This window comes from Phyllopteryx taeniolatus, chromosome 7 (genome assembly GCF_024500385.1).
Source record: "Phyllopteryx taeniolatus isolate TA_2022b chromosome 7, UOR_Ptae_1.2, whole genome shotgun sequence".
Lineage (NCBI taxonomy): Eukaryota > Metazoa > Chordata > Actinopteri > Syngnathiformes > Syngnathidae > Phyllopteryx > Phyllopteryx taeniolatus.
The window spans coordinates 8,434,870-8,456,138 of record NC_084508.1 but is presented as its reverse complement, the minus strand read 5'-3'; the positions used below and the strand labels follow the sequence as shown (position 1 = coordinate 8,456,138).

Here is a 21,269-nt window from a genome sequence, read left to right as displayed (position 1 = left end):
GCGAGGTCATCGTATGGGTCTCACCCGCGAGCATGCGTCTGATCTCCGCGTTTCGCGTGAGGTCTTTGGGAGTCTGAGCCGTCCCGTTGATGACAGTCGCGCTCGCGTTGTAGTGCAGCAGCAGCATGACAAGCTCCTGAACGATTGATTGATGATTGGATTGCTTGATCGATCGGGTTGTAAAGATGCGTTCGGGTACCTTTCTCCCCGTGAAGGCGGCTTTGTGCAGAGGCGTGTCTCCGATGTTGTTGGGCAGGTTGACATCCGCGCCGGCCTGTTTTGACGTAAAGCCCGTTTTTAAACCTTTACATGATTGATTATTGCAATCTTTTTAAGAACAATTTTTTTAAGAACAGACCTTCAGTAATTGGTCGACCACGTCTATGTGTCCAAAATATGAGGCCAAGTGAAGCGGTCTCCACCCCCGGTTAGACTTACTTTTACCTGGAACGCAACATAATAGATGACAGGAAGACAACATCTTCACACTTGTTTAAAATTCTATCTTGAAACCTTGACTTGAAACCCTAACCATCATTTTGAACCCTAACCCAGGAGTGAAACCCTTACCACTGTCTGACACCCAAACTTGAACCCTTACTTTGCAACCCAAAGTCTCGCGATTAAAACTCAATAAAAAGTCTACTAGCTTCCCAATGCATAAACATGGAATGCTAATGGTCGTTTAAGACGGATTCACCACGTAAGTTGGAGGGGAACTCATTGGCGACAAGACTCGGTGCTTTAATTGACGCGCCGCTGCTGTTTTGGTTAGCAAACACAAACAGAACATAGTGGACAACATCTTCCACGTTGTCGTGACGAACCTTTGCAGTTGATGTCCAACGTGGTCTTTCCGCTCACCTGGGACGCGAGGAGCTTCCGAATGCCGTCCAGGTCTCCGTTCCTGGCGCAGCACAGGAACTGCTCTTCCGGCTGCGGTTGCTCCATGGACACCTGAAGGCAACACGGTGGCGAGGAAACAAGCGCAGTAAGCATTCATGCCCCAAAGTGTCATTAATTTAGAACATTTGACATTGCTGAACCCCAAAATTGAAATCCTAACCTAACTTGAAGTTCGACTTTAATACCTTAACTGTAGCTTAAAGTCGAATTTTTACACCCTTGAAACCCTCGTCTGAAACCTTAACCTCGGATTGAAACCCTAATTTGCAGCCCTACTTTGGAACCCTAATGCTTACTTGAAACCCTAACCCAGGCTTGAAATTCTCACGTGCAACCTTATTGAAAAAAATACCCTAACTTGAAACCTTACTTTGACACGATGCCTTTAAACCCTAATTTGAAACTGAAACCCTTGCTTGAAACCTTAACTAGAAGCCCTACTCTGACATCTTGACCGTAGTTTGAAACCGTAACTTCAAACCCTAACCACTGTTTGAGACCTTCAATTTAAAACCTAAACCTTTGAAAGCCTACCCCCAGGCTTAAAAGCCGAACACAAGACTCCCCAATTGAATTTATGTGGTGCTGCTGTTTTGGTTAGCAGCGGAGTTCAACAGAAGCTCAGCAGCTAATCCTGTGAACAATAACGCCGTGGAATTGACACGATTACAGTTCCGAGCCGACGACTCATTAGCAGCACTGTGAGAGCGGAGGCCAGTGTTTTTGAGGAAATGAACCGTTCTGGGATTGTGTCATTTGTCACGGTGGGCGACGGGAGCAAAGTCACATGCGAGTCATTTGTCAGTCAGCGACACGCGAGCGGCCGACAGGACGAGCGCAAGGCAATGAGGAGGCTCGAGCGCAACAGGAAGCGTGAGTCCGCGTGACCTCTTGCCGCGCTGAGAAGGGGGCACGAGGGCGCCAATAACATCAGTCGAGTGCTGCCCCCAACGCGATGGTGTCAAAGTGGGTAATTGGTTTCGCTAGGATATTTGATTTTGTCCAACTCGATGGGCGACCTCGTTGGTTGACGACGGCCAGAAATAACAAAATAAATAACTAGAGACCTTTGGGATTCCCCCCCCCCAAAAAAGGCTTAGCTCCGTGCATTAACCCTTACATAATGCTCATTTTCCATGCACGCGCACTATATGTGGTATGTTCCAAGAATATCCTCTTACTAACTGTCTACATCAAATTAGGAACAACGGACCTTTGACAAAGAATGACATTTAGCGTATTTCTATTGCTGTCAAATGTCAAAACAGGGCAAATTTGACCAGAACGGTATGTATGGTTTCAATGGTGTCCAAATGATCCCAGGAATGATTCAGTGAAGTGCATCAATGTGCTTTTTCGCTCCCAAAAAAAACAACAACAACAAAAATCCCTCTGCATTCCACAACTAACCGCATTTCTCCGCACGTGATTACGCCTTGTGCAAAGGGCATTCCGATGCGATGAATGTGATTACGGAGGACTTGAAGATTTATGGGCTATGATTGAGGATGTTGGAGAAACGGCCACACGCTGTTACAACTCCTGTTTTTATCTAAATGTAACTGTCTTGAGTGCTACTAGTATCCTTGACGAGATTAGATGAGATTCTTAATTAGGTACAGGGTCATAATGATGACTATGCTTATTTCATTGAATCATTTTATCTCTTAACAAACTCAATTGAGTCATATATAGTAGTACAGTACATTACTTCCGATTATTATTTCGATTTATTGCATGCGATTAACATGAGAGTGGGCAACATTGGTCTTTATGAGGGTCCATTTTATTGGTTAAACCTCGCATTTGTCACACTAAACGGAGTGCAATGCATCAGCAATGAGAACGTCGCCATCGAATTGAACATTTAAGGACATTTTAAAGGTAATTTGACAGACATTTGCAACCTTTCAAAAAGACGAAGTAGCCTGGAGTAATGAGGCAAGCACATGTTACACAAGCAGCACTAGTGGGAAATAAACAAGGCTCGCTTACTACACTTCAGTTGATTTCCGGGTATCTGTATTTTACTCGAGTATGTATTTTTCGGACAACTTTTACTCGGCGGCGGCGACTCGGAGAAAGGTGAATCCTGGAGCATTAATGACAGCAGATTCGGGGAAGCAAGACATTCCCCATCCATGTCCATTGTTTGACGGTGTCGGCGACAAGAATGATTCGAGGCGAAGAAACTGTCTTGTGCCAACCTCAAAAGTTTCTGGATTTCAAAAATCCTACAACAAATCTGAAAAAAAAAACAACAGCTGCATTTTTTTGCAGTTGTTATCATTCGCCAATTTATCTTTTGTGTTGTTTTGTTTCTCAGTACACAACGTTAGCAAAGCTATGGGAACAGTTTTTTTTGATAGCATAAAAATTGAGCCAATGCTAGACATGGCAAAAGTACGGACACTCTTTAATTAAGTAGAAATACAGATATTTGTATAAAAAGGAAAAGAAAAGAAAAAAAAAGTAGAAAAGTAGAGAAACTGATTAAACCCCTTAACTTAAGTAAAGGTAAAAAAGCACAGACTCTGAAATGTACAAAAGTAAAAATGAAATTTGACTTTCAGTTATATACAAGCTTTAATAACTTGGCACGAACAAAAATATCTGCAAAAAATGTTTTTGCTCTCTTTTATCAGGTTATTAAGTTACAATATTTTACTATGTCATCAAAACAGCACGTTTCCTAATGTTGTGAACAGAAAATAACAACAACAAAAAACTAAATTTGCAAAATCCATGGATGGATGGAATAGAATTAAATAAGGCCATGGAATGGAAATATTGAGTTTAAGTCTAGTATGTTTGTCTATTTTTACACTTTTTTTTTTTTTTACATTTCCACACATTTACACACTTTTTAATTATTTTTTTAAACACATTTTTACACTTTTACTGCACTGTGCAGTAACGGAAGTACTCGAGTATTTCCTTTTTTTTTTTCGTCAGGAGGTCAACTTAATTTTGTGAGTCCTGTACTACTTGGGTACTTACTGGAGGTATAGGCAGCAGTGCGTCAACTCCCTTCTTGGTGCGGCTGCATGTGATGTGTTTTGAGGTCAACAAGCTCCTCAGCAAGGCTGCGCGTCCGCGCGTCTCCTGTCTTCTGTTTACACTCATATCAGCTGATATGGCCGGAGCGGAATTCGTCTGAAGTTGCTTTTCAAAAGAATTAATTTTAGTTGTTTTAGTCAGAGCACAAGGACGGTTTGGCGGAATTCAAAAAATAATAATTCATTATAATGTATTTAATACAAATTTGATTGTGATTTGTTGTTTTCTTTAGTCCCTTTTAAACTCCGCAGTAATTTTTTTACACTTTTATTTTGTAATGCCAAAGCAAAAACCGGAAACAATATAGCTTGCTGAACAGCGGTGCCTTTCCGGAAGTCTAACACGCTGGTTATCTACAAGTGCCCTCACGAGCGCTTAAATTGATCGTATTTCGTATTATTTTTCCACTTATAAACACTTTTCAGCAAGTGTTTTCTCGCTAGATAGTCGTAGTGATGTTTCGATGGCCGACACTATAAATATAGAGAATGAAGGAGACGATTTACACTCACAAGTAAGTGACCTTTTTTAATCCAACTGGCGAGGTCTCATTATTTTCCCTTTATTTTTATTATTTTTGAAATATATATATATATATATTTTTTTACGTGTAATGGTTTGATGCGACCTGCAGAGACCGCATAAATCAGGTCATGCCAGGTTATGGTCCGAGGTTATGCTGATGGTCCATAATGCGTACAAGATGCAGAAGAACAGAAGGGGAACTATTTATATATATTTTATTTTCATGATGCTTTTGAGCATTTTACAGTATTCAACGTGACAAGAGTTCCCCTAAGGTGACAGTCTGTCAAAAAGTCGGGTTGGAATGACCACTTGAATCTGGAAGCACAATGCACCAAGAATTTTGAAAATCGGGTGATGGGTTCTGGAGAAAGAATTGTTTTTCTTCTGTCAGGAAAAAAACAAAACACTTTTTGGGGAACGTTTTTGTGGGATGTTGCCAGTTGAAAATCAGTTAAAAAAAACCAAAACAGTATAACTAAGCTATTTCTCAACATATCTGCTTGAGCCTTTTGTTTCATCTGCTACTTCTTCGATTGGCTGACAAGTTTCAGTTGAAAATACCAACCAACCAAGCTCATATAGGCCAAAAATCCAAGGAGTTCACCAAGGGCCGGTTCTAGGATACTTTAAATCGGCACCCCCAAAAATGGGCATTTCTCACAGTGCCAAATAAATTTGTGCATATTGCTGTGGAAAAAATTTGGGCCTACATTTGAAAGCAGTTAGTTCACTTAACGCTTGGAATGGCCATCAGAAGCGTCTATGTGGTAAACGTTTTTTTATGCCGCCAACACGGGGGTGTTGCACCAATCGCAATCTTTCGACTCGAGTCATATCTTTTTTCTTAAAACTTGTATACAGTGGTGCCAGTTTCATTCGTTCTGTGACCACACTTGTAACCCAAAACACTCTTCCCTCAAATCACCTTTCTCCATTGAAATGAATGGACATGCCATTAATCCGTTCCAGCTCCCTAAAGAACACCAACAAAAAATGTCGTTACTGGGACGTGAAAAAATCCATATAGTATTGTACTTACAGTCGTACAGTCAGATAATGAAATAGAATTGTAAAAAATGAAGTAGTTTGTGCATCTTGTTTTCTAGTAAAAAAAAAAAAAAAAAAGTTGTATATCTGTAAGGTGTCTATTTGAGAAAAATGTAATGTTATGAAAATGAGGTCATATATTTTTAGAAAAATGCCATAATCTTGTAAATGTGTGATTTGGGACCCCTTTTTTATGCCTTAGTTGGTGAGACGAGAAATGCAGTCATACCGTACGTAGTCGTACCTTGACCTATTGTGTATAGTGCCCCAATTTACACATTTTGCCAGTTACCAGCTGTCACTTAGTCATTTTGTATTTTTTTTTCTCTTTGTGTTTTGCGACAAGAGAATTTGTAATCTTACAATAAAAGCTTGTAATCTTAAGGGAATAAAGGCATATACAGTCAAAGTCAAAATCCTGATTCAAATGGAAAAACGATGGGCCATTTGTGACACTTTTGATGCCTCAGTTGCGCAGAAGGTAAATATTGTGATGCGATGGATGTGTCGTCGTCGCGCCCGTCAGATGGAGGAAGTGGAGGCGCTGTCGTCCATCTACGGTGACGAATGGTGTGCCGTCGACGAGGCCTCCAGGATATTTTGCATCAAAATATCAAACGACACGGAGGAGACCAAACTGACGGCGTGTTTGCAGGTGCAGAGACAAAAACAAAACAACAAATCATGTTTTTTTTCCACCCGTGCAATCTGGTTAATGACTCCCCCCCTCCCCTCCCCTCCCCTCTCCTCCTCCAGATAATTCTCCCGCCTGATTATCCCAGCGCGGCCCCGCCAATCTACCAGATCAAGTCAGGCCATTTGCCTTTGAAATTGAATTCTCCGGCGATCTGACGAATTTACCCTCACAACAAGCCACTCGTCGGCCCCACTCGATAACCCTGTGTTTGTTCTCGGCTTTCTGTAGTGCCGCGTGGCTGCGGGGCTCTGAGAGGGTTCAATTGGCCAACAGCCTGGAAGACCTTTACGTGTGAGTGCCTCGCTCTCATCGCTGGCTTTTAGCCCGCTTTGATCGTCCGCCCTCCCAAGTTGTACGACATAAGTTGAATGTTTTGCAGGGAGCACGCGGGGGAGAGCATTCTCTACATGTGGGTGGAAAAGATCAGAGAATTCCTGCTCGAAAAAGCTCAAGACTCAGCAACAGGTGAGATGGGCAGACCATGGTAAGCCTGTTTGATATCACAGAAAGAAAAAAAACAAACAAGTTTTATCGCAGTGGATACGTTCTAGACCCACCCCCAATAGGTAAAAATGCGACATAGAGAGACCATGTCCATTTAAAAATATTGTTTTATCCCTTCTGCATGCTTTATAAACATTTTACCATGGTAACGCACGCACTAAAACGAAGTAAAACACACTGTTTAAACACATTGTAAACGTATATGAGCGCAAAAAAATAAATACAAGCATAAAATGCTGTCGGTATTGTAGTGCGCCTATGTGCATGCATGTGCCTTTAAGAGGCGGGGCTTTGTGGGGTGGCATGAGGTTGGTTCAGCTGCGTTTTGCTGTTCACTTGGCATTCAGTAAACGGCTGCTTTACCACATGCGATGGCATTACAGTGAGTCATTATACTTTTAAAAATATAATATAACTTTACAAGGATAAAGTCGTATATACTGTATAGTTGAGAAAAAAATATTTTCGGAGAATCATTTGGAATGTCACGAGAATAAAATCAGGAAAACTGAAGAAAAAAAAAAAAAAAGTGTGCGCTCAGGATTAAAAGTCATGTATCCAAGAAAAAAGTTGTCTTACAAGAATAAAGCGGAATATTTTCAAGAAAGTAATACTTGAGGAAAGAAAATTATAATCTTATGAGAAAAATAGAGCAGAGTGGTGGCTTGACTCTGTCACCAAGTTCGTAACTCAATTTACTTGTATATCAAATTCATTTTCGCCATTGAAATCAACTGAAATGCAATCAATACATTGTAGCACCCCCAAAAACTGCCACCATTTTTCTTTTTTTTTAATAAAGATGAAATATTACCGGATTGTCATAAAGGACAATGTTGAGAAAAAAACTTATGAAGTGTAATTACTGTAAGTATTGTAGTATTCATATGCTGAGAACACCAACAGGCCATTGGCGGAATAGCAGGTGGCCCACACGAGGACTGCAGGAGTTTGGGGTTCAAGCAGTTCAAACAAACAAACAAACAAACAAACAAACAACACTGTCATATATCTTAAAATGGTCTCTATGACCTGACGGCAAAATATTATGAAAATGATCTTTTCAAAAATCATCCCTCTCTGGCTTCATGTAATGCCTCTAATATAATTTTAATGATTTTAAAACCGGACAAGGATAGGGGAGGATAGGGACGGGGGCTGGAGTCGGGTTGGCCAGTTAGTCTGCGTGTGAGCGTCCTGGTGTGAGTTGTGGCCTACAGCAGTTCCTTGCGTGTGTTTTCTGAAGCTCTCTCGAAACAAACATTTTGACTTGGGACACTTAAGTCAAGGCAGTGTACTTTGAGAAAAGTCGTATATTTGAGATTAAGAAGTCACATGTTCAAGAATAAAGTCTCATTTTTCAAGGATAAAAGCATTACGAGTGTTTCAATTAAGAAACGAAATGTTTGTTTTGTTCGTCCGCTTCTCTCAAGCACCCCTGCGACTTAACGATATTTATTATACGTTTCCATCGCTTCACGACACGAGGTGGATTCGTGGCACCGCGTCAACGGGATACGCACTTCGCACACTTTCCCCGCAGCGCCTCCCAACCGCCGCGCAATGCAATCTTCTTTCCTGCAATGTCGCGTGACGCTCGATGGCTCATTTGCATAAACCATCCCGGCAACTCGAGGTGTATTGCGGCGCTCGAATAACGGCACACTCAGCGACTGCGCGCGGTCTCTCTCAGCTCGCATCTCTGAGAAAAGACTGAACTGCCCAGAGCACAAAAGCCTGTTTGCCCATTGTCTGACTTTGAGTGACGGCATCGCATTAAGATGAATATCTGCCTAGCGCCTGCCGCTTCCTTGACAGCATCTTTTGAGGTGGACTAGGTACTTAAATGAAAGATTTGGTACACGTGTCATGAATGAATCCGGTCTTCTGCAGGAGGGGGTGTTGCTTATCTGTGGGTCGATCCCGACGGAGTCCGTTATCCAGACACACTCTCCTTTTGAGCAACAACATATTAATGGTCCTCCGTCATCATTGTGCGGCAGAGAACGCCCTCTTCTCGGGATTCATGTGGTAATAAGTCGAACCCAAAATGCCTGATTGACGGCTCTCAGGACTTGTTGGGGGAGCGGGGTTTAGTCAGGAAATGAAAAGGTGGAAACTTAACAAAGGACACATGAAAAGTGAAGACAAAATATAATGAGACTGATCAGGAAGTTCGCTTGAATCAAAGAATGGCGTTTGGAATGTGTTTACGAGGTTAGGTAGTTTGGGTAGTTGAGTGGGAGCGAGAGAGCGAGAGATGTGACAGAAAGAAAGTGTGAGAGTTTATGTGCCCGCGAGAGAGTGTGAGACAGTGACTTTGTGTGAGAGTAAGTGAGCGAAAAACAATCTTTTCTCAGCTATTCAAACCAGGTTCAACTTTGATCGTTGATCAATTGATCCCGCGATGACTAAATGCCAATTAGTGCCGTAGTTGATATCAAAAGCTGAAATCCCCCCCCCCCCCCCCCGACCCACAACAAACGAGCACGCACACCCCCACCCAAGCAATTGACTCTGTCTGTGTGTGTGAAGCTATGACGTGTTCCTTTGTGCCACTCAAACAATTAAAAACACATTAATGAGCAATGCGGTTGCCCCGGGTGACATGTTCCTCTGTTTCACACACAGGCACACACACACACAACAGTTACACACAGACCTACTTAAGTACACGCTTAAAACACTTTAACAGACACACACCCTTTACACACCACACTTCATACACATACACTCACACAACAGTTACACGTAATATAAGGGGTATCATATATCTCGCCGATAAAAGACGATTCAATATGTATCTCGATACGTGGAATGCGATACGATTCAAGGACATTTGAATAGAGTGACTGTCTAACATGGACTTAGTATAAAAGTGGCAATTTCATTTCAAACAACACCTTGGTTTTATCATATGAGTGTCCGGAAAAAGCCCCTCTGACAGCGACTTGTGTTTGACCCAGTTTTGTATGGCAATTATGCCATTATGTCCCAATTATTTGAACACGTCTCTTTCGTTCCCAACTCGAGCGGCGCAGTCAGAGAAGGTGACCCTCACCGCGGAGGAGGATCTGGACGACGGAGACGGGCCGGACTTTGCGGGCCTCGCGTTGAGCGCGGAGGATGCGCAACATTTCCTGGAACACGCAAACGGTACGGAGAACGCCGTTTGTTACACACCCAAAAACACACGAACAAACATGCACACTTAAACACACACGGGCACGGAAACACACTACAACACACACACTCTTAAAAACACACAGTTAAACACACACACACACACACACACACTGACTCACACTGACTAAACAAACACTTAAGTACACTAAAACACCCCCACACTTAAAAACAGACAGACATAAATACTTAAGCACACTTACATGCATTCAATGAAACACACTTGGACACACACACACAATGAAACACGGCGAAACAGACTCAAACGTTCGGTGACGCCAGGATGTATCCCGACGTAGATGAAGAGGTGCCGCCGATCAAACACGGCGGCTGCATCACGGACCGCCGCAGCACCTTCCAGTCTCACCTGGCTCCCGTGGTGGCGCCAAGACAGGTGACTTTCAACACACGCTAGACTTCATTTCACCTGCACAATTGAATGAAATCCATGGAAATGGACTGCAAGAATTGAGAATTTGCCGGTAAACGCATTCTCAAAGTTAGTCTACAGTAGGGACATGAATGACGAGTGCAAAATGACTCAGTTTAATGGAGAAACATCTTGCAGCGTTCATTTTCAGCCCGCGTTTTATGCAAATGATGTGCGGATGAAGTTCCATCAGCCTCATTTGTTCACCGCTGCAAACTGAAAGCACAATAATCAACGAATTGTTAAATGAAGCCTGTTTAACACGGAGGTTTTTAAACAAGGATTAGGGTTTCAAATATGAGTTAGGGACAGGTTCTGACGAGGACGGTTTTTTTAATTTATTTTTTATTTTTTTGGGATTAAAATTTTTGTTACAAACAAATTAGGGGTTTAAACAAGGCTTGGGGTTTAAAAAAAAGGTTTCAAACCTGGATTGGAGTTTCAAATTAGGGTTTTGAGCCAAAGTTAAGATTTCAAATTAGGGTTTTAAACAAGGTTTGGGGTTTTAAATTAAGGTTTCCAACCTGGGTTAGGGCTTTCAAACAAGGGTTAGCGTTTCAAATTAGGGTTTGAAGCCAAAGTTAGGGTTTCATAGGGTTTCAAACAAGGCAAGGGGTTCAAATTTCGGTTTCGAGTTTCAAATTAGGCTTTCAAACAAGGGTTAGGATTTCAAAGTAGGGTTTCAAATGAGCGTTTCAAGCCTGGTTAAGATTTCCAACAAGGATTAAGGATAAAAAATAAGGGTTTAAGGTTGGGTTCGGGTTTGGTGCCTCAAAAAAAAAAACCTCCCAAAACGTCCGCCTCCTCCTTATGCCCTTGATGAGGACCACCGCAAAGCTCCTGTGTCACATTTGATCGGCAGGTCAAAACCGTGCTGGAGAGACTGTACGACAACAAGAAGATCGCCAGCGCCACTCACAACATCTACGCGTACAGGTGGGTGGCTAATGCACGCTTGCATTTTGCTCTTGTCTCCAAATGTCATGTGACTGCAATTAAAGGTCAAAAAAGAACTCTCTTGTCTTGTGTGTGTTTTTGCAGACACACACTTGTCTTTTGCCTTTTTGTGTGAGTTTGTTCTTTTTTGTTTGTTTGTTCTTTTTTCTTTTTGCACGCTATAATGAGTTGAAGCTGGCCAACCGGGGAGGAGCTGCTGACATTCAAAATGTCGACCAAACTGTTTTTACGCTGCGTTTGTTTTTGTGTGTTAGGATCTACTGCGAGGACAAGAACAGCTTCCTGCAGGACTGCGAGGACGACGGCGAGACGGCGGCAGGCGGCAGGTTGCTCCATTTGCTGCAGGTGAGCGTTCCACGAGGCGCGCACTCACACCCGACCGTCCGTCCCTCTTGCGTGCTACAAAACGCAGGGACGGATCATTTTGCGAAGGGGTTCTCAAACAATCGCCAATTAAACATGTCTAGCGTCTGCACTACTAAATGCCACAGAGATTCAAAATGAGTCTATTTTCAAGAGGGGAAAAGTCATGTTGACAAATTCCTCTTTTTTTAATAAGTAATGTTAGGAGAAAACAAGTAACGTGCCAGTGACGCGAGTGACGTGGGCGTCAGAGAATGAGAGTGTCGAGTTGGCCGGCTGGGAATTGACTAACCCGTTAGCCGGTCTGCCGTGTGGAGCGACGTGAGTTTTGAATGTGCTTTGTTTTCTTTTGTTCAATAACTGGATGAAAAATGCGTCTGTGTCTATCCGTGACCAATTGTGGGGGCGTTACAATACATTCTAACTCGCGATTGTGGACTATATTAATTGAGCTAACGTCGATACGGCACATTATCTTCCTCGAGTATGAAATGATCCCAAAATTTGGATGCTACGTGTCTTCTACGGACTCTTTTCGCCTGCCTCATCGTCAGCACGCTAACTTTTTTCTACACGGAGTGCTGCGCGCGACTGCAGTAACAATATTCCAAAATGATCCCTTCAAAGGTCCAAGGCAGAGATTTTGCATCGAGTATTATTCGAGTCCTTTGAATAATTGTTGCAGCGCTACAATATAATGATATCGAAATTGAAAATGGATTTAAAAGACATTTAAAAAAAGTTAATTTCACAAATACAACTTCCAATAAACTAAAAAGGTTTATATTTGCCTATGTATACACGCACACACACACATATCCATATATGTGTGTAACGCGGTACAATTTCCAAGCTCCATCGAAAAGAAAATGCTTTTATGCCTAATTGTGTGTGTTCCAGGCTCGCGGATTGTTCATTTCCAAAGTCTGCCGAGCCTTTTAAAGCGTGATCGCTAATGAGGACGCATCTCTCTGAAGCCTCCCGCGGTCCGCTGCTCGCTCTCCGTGCTAATTTGCTGACCTTTAAAAAGTTTGCTCCAGATATGGTTATTCTATCCGTAATGCACTAGAAATGTATTAGGTGCCCACACAAGCTTCGAATTTGTTTTTTTAATTCACACAAACACCCAGTGCAAATGGTTACACAAGTTGCAGCATTTCCATCTTGTGTGGCCTGGCAATCTGCCCCCCCAGCAGCCATGTTATTAATTTTCTCATTTCTCATATCAAATAGACCACTGCTGGTTTTTTTCTTCTTTTTTTCCCCAGCTGCTGTTGTTAGATGCCATTGTTATTCACAATCCCACGCACACACACACACACACACACACACGAGTAATTGTCAGGGCCTTTTGTGTAATGCCGCAAGACCAGTTCCAAAAGCCCTCGTAAATAGGAAAGTAGTAATTATTGTCAAGGAAATACAGCGGTACTTTGACATCCAAGTTTATTTTGATCCTTGAGCGTGCTCCTAGGTCAAAACACTCAGTGTCTCAAATCATCTTTTCCCCATTGAAATGAATGGAAATGCCATTGTTCCAGCCCCCCCCTCCCAAAAAAACCAACACAAATGTGTGTAATGTGTTTTTTAAATAAGAAAAATAGTATTTTATTATGTTGTAGTTTATAAAAACATACAGTACAGTGAAAAATACCGACTATATTTGATGAATTGATCTGATTGGCCCCTTATTTGCCTTGATTCGTCCATGAAACAGATCCGCACACTAATAGGCAAGTGCAATTTGGCGGCTTGGTGAAGTGCTGCCTTCACGAGCGAAAATATAATCAATGCTTTTGCTGTGTTTACGGGGGGGCGAGCGTATCCATCAAAGTTCCCACGGTTGTCACACAGCCGCCCGGTTCACATGGTAACAAAAGCCGTACTAGGCCTTGGCCCTTCGAAAGACTATTTTGACCGAAAGCTGTTAAAGACACGTTGAAGAGTAAAACAACTCGTCTTAAATTGTAGCAAGAATTCATACTTTGAATTGAATTCTGGGAATTTCTCGCTCTGTTGTTCCAAATAGTTCTTTTGACTTCTGATAGATGTCAAACTTGCGCACATGAGCGAAGAAGACTCACGGATGAGGTCCGTTCCTATCTGAAAGTGACACTTTCAATCTTTCCATCTGTCGCGGCGAGGGAACACACGCTTTTATCCTCGCCGTATGACACTCACGGCGCACAGAGCAATTTGAATCGCGTGCTTTGGCATTAATCGGTTCTGCTCTAATCTCATTGCTCTCCCCTTTCTTCCCGTTTGCTTATTCTTGATTGGTGGTTTTCTGCCAGTGAGCATCCAAGTGCACCATGATGAATAAAAGAAGGCCCTGATTAATAATTTGGGTTGCCAGATGTGCACTCCTTCCCACTACTCCTCCAAAGACCGAAGGATTGCACTCTTTGTGCGAGTTGAGCAATTTTAAAGGGGAGGGCTATCGTGATTAGCGATTTACTGGGACTTTGATGAGAGGATTGGAGTTTAATCCATCTTCAGCGGAGCTTGTTCCATGTCAGGGATTGTGCAGCTTCGTCACTGACGCCGTTGCGATACGCATCCTGATACACGGCCAACCACATGCTATGTATAAAGCTACCCTGATGCAATACACTCCGATTACAATGGCAAACATACGACCTAATTTCATACAACATCCACCTTTGGCGGCACCGTCAAGATTTGTGTTTCCTAGCTGCTTCCCCGTGTCGCTCTGCAAACTGTAACTTGGTCTTGAAGTCCGCTAGTCCGCTGCTAACACATTATGGGAAGTGCCATCGACAAGACTACCAAATAGCATCTGTGTCGTGGTGTTGTAAGCCGCTAAGAAACTGATATTTGAACACCAACACTTGTGGACAGGTAATACAAGAATACTAACAGGCATACAGTATATTCTTTATCCTCTGCGAAGAACGACTAGTATCACTGCGGCTCACTGAGTAGCTTAGACCCGTCTTCATGTACAGTATATCTATAAGTCTATATTGTATTGCCACTAGGTGGCCAAGACGCGCACACCAAAACGAACAACACAATGTCCATTAATTTGAAGCCAAAAATGTGGCAAAAACTTAAATTAGCTTACATTTTATTTAGTTGTCATTTCTATATGATTTTCATCCATCCATCCATTTTCTCCCGCTTACCCGAGGTCGGGTCGCGGGAGCAGTAGCTTTAGCAGGGACGCCCAGACTTCCCTCTCCCCAGCCACTTCATCCAGTTCTTCAGGGGGGATCCTGAGGCGTTCCTAGGCCAGCCGAAAGACGTAGACTCTCCAGCGTCCCCGGGGTCTCCTCCCGGTGGGCGTGCCCGGAACACCTCACCGGGGAGGCGTCCGGGAGGCATCCGAATCAGATGCCCCAGCCACCGCATCTGGCTCCTCTCGATGCGGAGAAGCAGCAGTTCTACTCCGAGCCCCTCCCGGATGACCGAGCTTCTCACCCTATCTCTAAGGGAGAGCCCGGACACCCTGCGGAGGAAACTCATTTTGACTGAGGACCACGGTCTCAGATTTGGAGGTGTGATGCTCATCCCAGCCGCTTCACACTCTGCTGCGAACCGCTCCGGTGAGAGTTGGAGATCACGGCTTGATGAAGCCAACAGAACCACATCATATGCAAAAAGCAAAGATGCAATACTGAGGCCAACAAACCGGACCTCCTCTACGCCTCGGCTGCGCCTTGAGATTCTGTCCATAAAAGTTATGAACAGAATCGGTGACAAAGAGCAGCCTTGGCGGAGTCCAACCGGAAGCACTCCAGAGATGTGACTATTTTACAAATGTCTTTTGTACATTTTCAGGACACATTTCCATAACACTGTGTGTCGACTTTATTTGCGCTTCACTCTAGATTCTGGACGTGCGTAACGTGCTGGTGGTGGTGTCCCGGTGGTATGGAGGGATTCTGCTGGGTCCTGACCGCTTCAAGCACATCAACAACTGCGCTCGAAGCATATTGGTGGAAGAGGGATACACCGCCTCATCTGTAAGACGCGTCTCAGTTTTGTTTTGTTTTGTTTTGAAGGTGTGCATGCATGGTTTTAAAAAGTATTACAAATGAAAACAATGAGGCCAACTTAAAAGGGATTCTATATAATTTTACGAGGTGAAAAGATGTCTAGGAGCGAATGCGAAAGGGTCTCCGCGGCGACAGAGCGTCGGGTTCAAGGATCCGGTCGGACGAGTTGCATGACGCCGCCGTCATTTGACGAAAGGTACGGCGTGCTCGTGAAAGGGTCGGACGACGTCAGTGCGCGTCCTTGCTGCGCTCTTTGAATGATGCTCAGCTAAAGAACGACGCCCGCGTTCCAAGAAAGGTTCCGCTGGCCCTCATTACTGCTGACACGGCTACTCTGAGATCGCAATGTTGAGCTTGGTGGTGGTCATTTGCAGAGGTGGGGAAAGTACTCACACGCTGTGATTAAGTAGAAATACAGATACTGTACATGAATACATGAAAAAAGCACAAGTACCGATTCAAATCGTTTACGTAAGTAAAAGTAAAAAAGTCCTGACTCTGAAATGTACAAAAGTAAACCGGAATGTTTACTGTCAATGGTATACAATACCCATTTTGATAACTTGGCACAATGAATAACAAACTTGGCCCAACTTACAAGTTTATCAATTATCGAATTGTTTTGTAAACAAAAAGTAATGCGTCTGCTTCAGATACGCCGCCGTCGGTTGGCGAACCAGCTCATCGGTGCATTATCGCCCACAATTGGGCTGAAGTGGGGAGCTGAAGTTTCTCAGAAAGTACAAATATTGAAGTAGAATTTTGAAAGAAATCTCCCAAGTTTACAGGTCACCAGAGGTGGGTAGCGTAGCCCAAAAACATTTGGCTCAAGTGAGAGTACCTGCTTTGTACCCATCTTACAAATTCTGCCTGGGTAATTAAACGTATGAGCACAACTGTGTGTTTTCTCATTTACTTAATAAAAGTAGGGCTGTGAATTTCAAAATAAGAGCAAATAAATAGAAAGTGTTACGTGTTCGAATAAAGTGCTTAACTTCAGAATAATTCTTTGAAAAAACTAACAAAATACAGATAATGCTTCCTTTTGATCATATGGGTAGAAGGAAAATCATGCATTGTAAAAATGCATTATACATGGGTAAAAGAGTTTTCCAGAATTTTGGGGTCAACTTTGGGGGTGCGTATTATTCATGGGTGCGCATTATACATAAGAAATTACAGTACTTCATCAAAACTACTCTTACAAATACAATTTTTCCAAAAAGTTACTCAAGTAAATGGATTAAATGTAGCGCGTTACCACCCACTAAAGGTGTAACAGTTAATCACTTAATTGACAAGTAATCGATTATCAAATTAATTGACTATTTTGAGGATTCTAAAATTGTTCGATAGCTTCTGCCCTACATATAGGTTAGATACATTTGCCAGTAATATCCTTATTTGAACTTATTGGTCTTCTCTCTTTATTAGGACTGGATTATTTAGGTAAGACTTCATTAATAAAATGTCTTGACTTTGGACTTGCTTGAGACTAGCGTGTCAAAACCTGAGAGTTACGACACGTGTACTTGATCGCGTCTCTGCGGCTTTGCCACTCCTCGCTCCAGGAAGCGCCTTCACATTTGGACACCATTTTGGAGTGTCTGCTTTCAGAGAAATCAAACGCCCCCCCCCCCATCCCCCTCGCCGCCGACGGCCCCGAAGTCAGACGCCGGGGCCGCTTTGAAACCATCTTCACGCTCCACAAACTTATTTCATTGACGGCACGATGGCGCTTTGAACTGGAACGTCACATGTAGATTAAAGGTATTTGTGAAAAAAAAAAAAAAAAAGATTTCCGCTGTAACGGTTAGCTGAACGTCAAGCTGTGCGCGAATACAGGCGCAGGCCGCTACCTGCCCGCTGCCCTGCTAATGGCCTGGGAACCTCATTTCAAACAGAAATGTTACTTTTGTCTCTCCTGTCTCACTTCAATAGCAGGTTAGCAGCTAAAATGAACTATTTCACCTCCGACAGGCTCCAGTCGGGTTCTGCTTGCCGATTAGGAAGCGTTGAAGAGATTTATATGGGGGGAAAAAAGCAACATTTTTTTCCATCTATTTTTTCACGTTAACATTTTTTTTTTTCTAAAATTGCACATTCTTGCATTATGATCTTTTTTTCCCCCCCACTTTTTTCTCTGAAGTTATGTATTTTCTTAAATTCAAAAAGGACCTACAAAAATTCTCTACAATTGGACTTCATTCTTGCATTATTATGACCCACATTGAAATTTTTTCTCAAATAAACATTTTTGGACAGAAAAAAAGACTTCAATTTCTCCTGCTAATTTTTTCAAGAAAACGATATTAAAAACAAATAAAATAAAGAAGACATCTGAAAATTCATGTTGACACCATGGCCACCTGTGTCCATCCACTTGGAGGATTTACAAACCTCTTTTAACCTCCATTATGTGATTGAAAAGCAATCGCAAGCCCGTTGTGGACTTTGAATTGCATCCCGATTCTCCGCTCTCCAAAATGCCGCTTAGTGTCGCGCTCCTCATAGATTCACACTAATCCCACATGGACGAACGTTCCATGGCTCCCTCGAGCGGAGGCAGACTCCCGGCCGGCGACCATCTACCTCGATTACGCCGCGATCCGTCTCGAGGTGCCCGAACGGGGGTAATCGATAAAATTAATCAGAGCGCTGCTGTTTTTAGCGTGTCAGAGCGAGCCAGTGGCAACGATATCAGCCGCGTGACCGATTTAAGTGTTCCGATTAATGTGATGAATTATATTTACACGCCACATTGGCCTTGCGAAAAGAAAAGAAAAAAGGTCCGACCAAGACGCGTTAATCTGGTTTTAGACCTGCCTGTTTAATTCAAGCGAAATTACACTAACATACCAATGCTCTTCAATGTGGGACCTTTAAACATAAGGCGTTTGTGACCTTGTGGAGCTGAGTTATTAAGAGTTTTATTCGCCGACATGCATCCCCATGTAATGATCAAAATTAAAACCCCTGAAAATGGCTAAAATGACAATATATTGTCCACTCCACCAATTTTGGGAGTCACACTTGCATGGCACCAATTGCAAACCTCATATGCTTTGCAATTTATCGTCATCACACGTAGTTTAAATTAGGTAGCAGTCTTGCAATATTTTCAATTACAGACTAAGACAAGAATGTATCCACACCTGCGCCGGAAACGGAAGCGGAATCAGGGCAAATAATGGAGCCGCCATCCCGACCACTTGAATGCTTGACCTCATTTCTGCCGATCAAACCTCACTGAGCTCCAAACCCAGTTTCTGCTAAATCAGCATGTCAAGAGGCAAAACACTTCACTTCTTCGAGGGTTAACAGTACACTCACAGAGCACAACATCAGATGCACCTGCACACCAGCAGACAGGATTTACAACGGTCGCAACGTTGACATATTTGGAACTGTAATCATGACTTTACATTAGCAGAGCTTGGTGACACACGATGACGCGTTTTGAAAGATCCCACCCAAAGGCGTAAACCCCGTAAATAAAAGGTGTCAACAGAAGACCCTGTTGTCAAGTGTTTCCCAATTTTCAATGAGCCAAGGCTCATACTTTACATTTTACTTTACATATTGTTATTATAGTGGCAAAGCACCACCTTTGCTCCTCAACTCACGTCAATATAGTTTCTTGGCACCAAGATGCCGCAAGATGGCGGCAAAGCGCTGGTTTTGTCGAAATGGAGCTCCTCAACTGACTTCAACATCGCTCCTTGGTCTCAAAATGGCACCGAAGCTCTAGTTTTGTCTAAATGAAGCTCCTCACTTTAACATAGTTGCTTGGGACAAAGATGCCACAAGATGGCACCAAAGCAATACTTTTGCCGAAAATTCATCTGCTCAACTCACTCCAACATAGTTCCCTTGCATACTGTATGTGTGTTGACAAATTCGTTTTTTTGTAATTGAAGTGTGTGTGAGAGGGTTAAAACTATGTTAGATTATGTTTTTATACTGTCTCTATTTATTGCATATTTTCCCATATTGCGGCCGGGTCCTCCGTCGCGATAAACAAGGCTTTAACGTGGCAGTGGTGTTTTGAGATACGGGTTTGATTCATTGCACGACCTCGCTCGAAATCCTTTTCCCATTGAAATGAATGAAAATGCCGTTTAGCTGGCCACACAGGTGCATTATTTTGCAAGTACTGTAAGTGACTAAGTCATATTATCATTTTACAAAATATATAATGGTCTGTCTAGTTCGCACACGCCATTTTGTATGATATGCTAGTGTTGGGCTAAGAGCACTTTCCTGAGGCAAAGCTGTGTGTTTGTCACGATGTGTCGTTGACATCGATAGATGAACAAATAGGCTTTGTTTATAGTTTAGAATCATTTATAGAATTATTTTTGGGGGCCAATTAAGGGAAATTTCCCGCGGCACATTCAAAGCGGTTTGGAATCGCCGAGCGAAACAATCAAAGAAAACGGCAGGTGGAAAAACAAAATGTGACATTTGCCAGGGTGCTGCTTATGTTTCGTGTCTCCATAGCGATGCATGATGGAAATATAAAGAAAAAACATAAAGATCCTCTTTATTTTTTTTTTTTTTTTTAATCCCTGAAAAGGCACCTTTTGTCAATCAATTCCCGATCCTTTGCAACAACACGCGTATTGATTTGAACAGCCGTCCGATGCACGATGGACGATACGGCTGCGGGCGAAGGTCAAACGAGCTCGCTTCTTGTAACGCTTTGTGAGAATCTCTCGGGCTATTTCTCTTCTTCTGCGTCTGTTGGCTGCTGTTGTCCATACAACGGGGGTTCAAAGTTCACGCTGGTACGCAAGCCGAGAGAAGCTTTTGTACAAGAGCGCTCATGGAAAGGAGTGCCTTTGCGCTCCCATTTCATACAATTACGGGCGGACGTCGAAGAAGAAGCGACCTCGGCCAATCAGACGGTGGCGCAGCAGGCAGCTAAAAGCGCCAAGTGCCTGACTAAAACTCTCAGCCGCTACAGTAGCGCCAGTCGAAAGGAAAAAAAAAAAAGATGAGTGGAACACTAATGTAGCATGATCATAAATCTCTAATCCAATGTTTTTTGTTGTTGTTGTTTCACAGGATGATGTCGCCAAATCGGCGGGGAAAGCAAAACGGTTAAAGGGCAAGAAGACAAAATAATTGTGCCAAGAAAATATGACCTTTGAATCCAGTGCTTTTTTTTTTCTCTCCAGTCTTTGTTGTGAAACCATTCAACATTTCACTTTTAGCTTTTCCATTTTAACAGATCATTTTTTGATTATGACTGTGTTTATGGATGAAATTTATACAGGAGTGTGGTGACCCCCACACAGTCATTGTTAAAAGAATAAAGTCTTATATTTCATCAAGAAGTTGTTTCTTGTTTTTTTGTTCACAAAGTGTAAAAAATTTTTTTAAAAAAGTCCTGACTCAAAGAACATTTTCACAATGAGAAAATGAGTTTTATTTAATTTTTTAAAATTGCTTTAGTAAAGTTATGAGGATAAAGCAGTGATTTATTTATTTTTTTTAATGTAGAAAGTTTAATCTTTCAATAGGAAAAGTCATTTTGTAATCTAATAATTATATAATTTGATATATG

The 21,269-nt window shown here is 42.5% G+C and overlaps 2 protein-coding genes across 14 annotated transcripts in view; one reads left to right on the top strand and one right to left on the bottom strand.

Annotated features, from left to right (window-relative positions):
• Positions 1-4,062, bottom strand: part of osbpl1a (oxysterol binding protein-like 1A) — a 41,976-nt gene extending 37,914 nt beyond the window's left edge. For 5 of the 10 annotated variants that reach the window (XR_009789393.1, XR_009789394.1, XM_061779644.1 and 2 more), the window contains exons 1-4: positions 3,907-4,062; positions 828-957; positions 359-444; positions 25-274 (exon numbers count right to left, since the gene is read on the bottom strand). Coding sequence is in view for 8 of the 10 variants with exons in the window: in XM_061779644.1 (XP_061635628.1) it covers positions 25-274; positions 359-444; positions 828-957; positions 3,907-4,032 (592 nt within the window). In the remaining 2 variants the exon portion in view is untranslated. Of the gene's footprint in view, positions 1-24; positions 275-358; positions 445-827; positions 958-3,906 lie in introns of those variants that run through there. The other 5 variants (XM_061779647.1, XM_061779648.1, XM_061779653.1 and 2 more) reach the window with 3 other exon arrangements.
• A 208-nt stretch (positions 4,063-4,270) lies between these two features.
• On the top strand, positions 4,271-21,039 carry impact (impact RWD domain protein). Of its 4 annotated transcripts, none has more exons than XR_009789384.1 (11): positions 4,271-4,480; positions 6,068-6,196; positions 6,298-6,350; positions 6,467-6,529; positions 6,618-6,703; positions 9,784-9,898; positions 10,208-10,319; positions 11,218-11,291; positions 11,567-11,657; positions 12,576-15,196; positions 15,530-15,665. XR_009789384.1 is itself a non-coding variant. In XM_061779565.1 (11 exons), the coding sequence occupies exons 1-11, from the start codon at positions 4,430-4,432 to the stop codon at positions 20,825-20,827; spliced, it is 969 nt and encodes a 322-aa protein (XP_061635549.1). In that variant the 5' UTR covers positions 4,272-4,429; the 3' UTR covers positions 20,828-21,039. The 4 variants fall into 4 exon arrangements, 3 of the variants coding, with proteins under 3 accessions (XP_061635549.1, XP_061635550.1, XP_061635551.1); XM_061779565.1 differs by lacking the exon at positions 12,576-15,196 and adding an exon at positions 20,768-21,039 and having other exon boundaries at positions 4,272-4,480; positions 15,530-15,664; XM_061779566.1 differs by lacking the exon at positions 12,576-15,196 and adding an exon at positions 20,768-21,039 and having other exon boundaries at positions 4,273-4,480; positions 9,776-9,898; positions 10,225-10,319; positions 15,530-15,664.
• The last annotated feature ends 230 nt before the right edge of the window (positions 21,040-21,269 follow it).

Excerpts from the sequence above, each read along its gene's own strand:
- impact (XM_061779565.1), top strand. The coding sequence starts at position 4,430 with ATGGCCGACACTATAAATATAGAGAATGAAGGAGACGATTTACACTCA. Across the intron at positions 6,197-6,297 it reads AACTGACGGCGTGTTTGCAG|ATAATTCTCCCGCCTGATTA; the intron begins GTGCAGAGACAA and ends CTCCTCCTCCAG. Across the intron at positions 15,665-20,767 it reads AGGGATACACCGCCTCATCT|GATGATGTCGCCAAATCGGC; the intron begins GTAAGACGCGTC and ends GTTGTTTCACAG.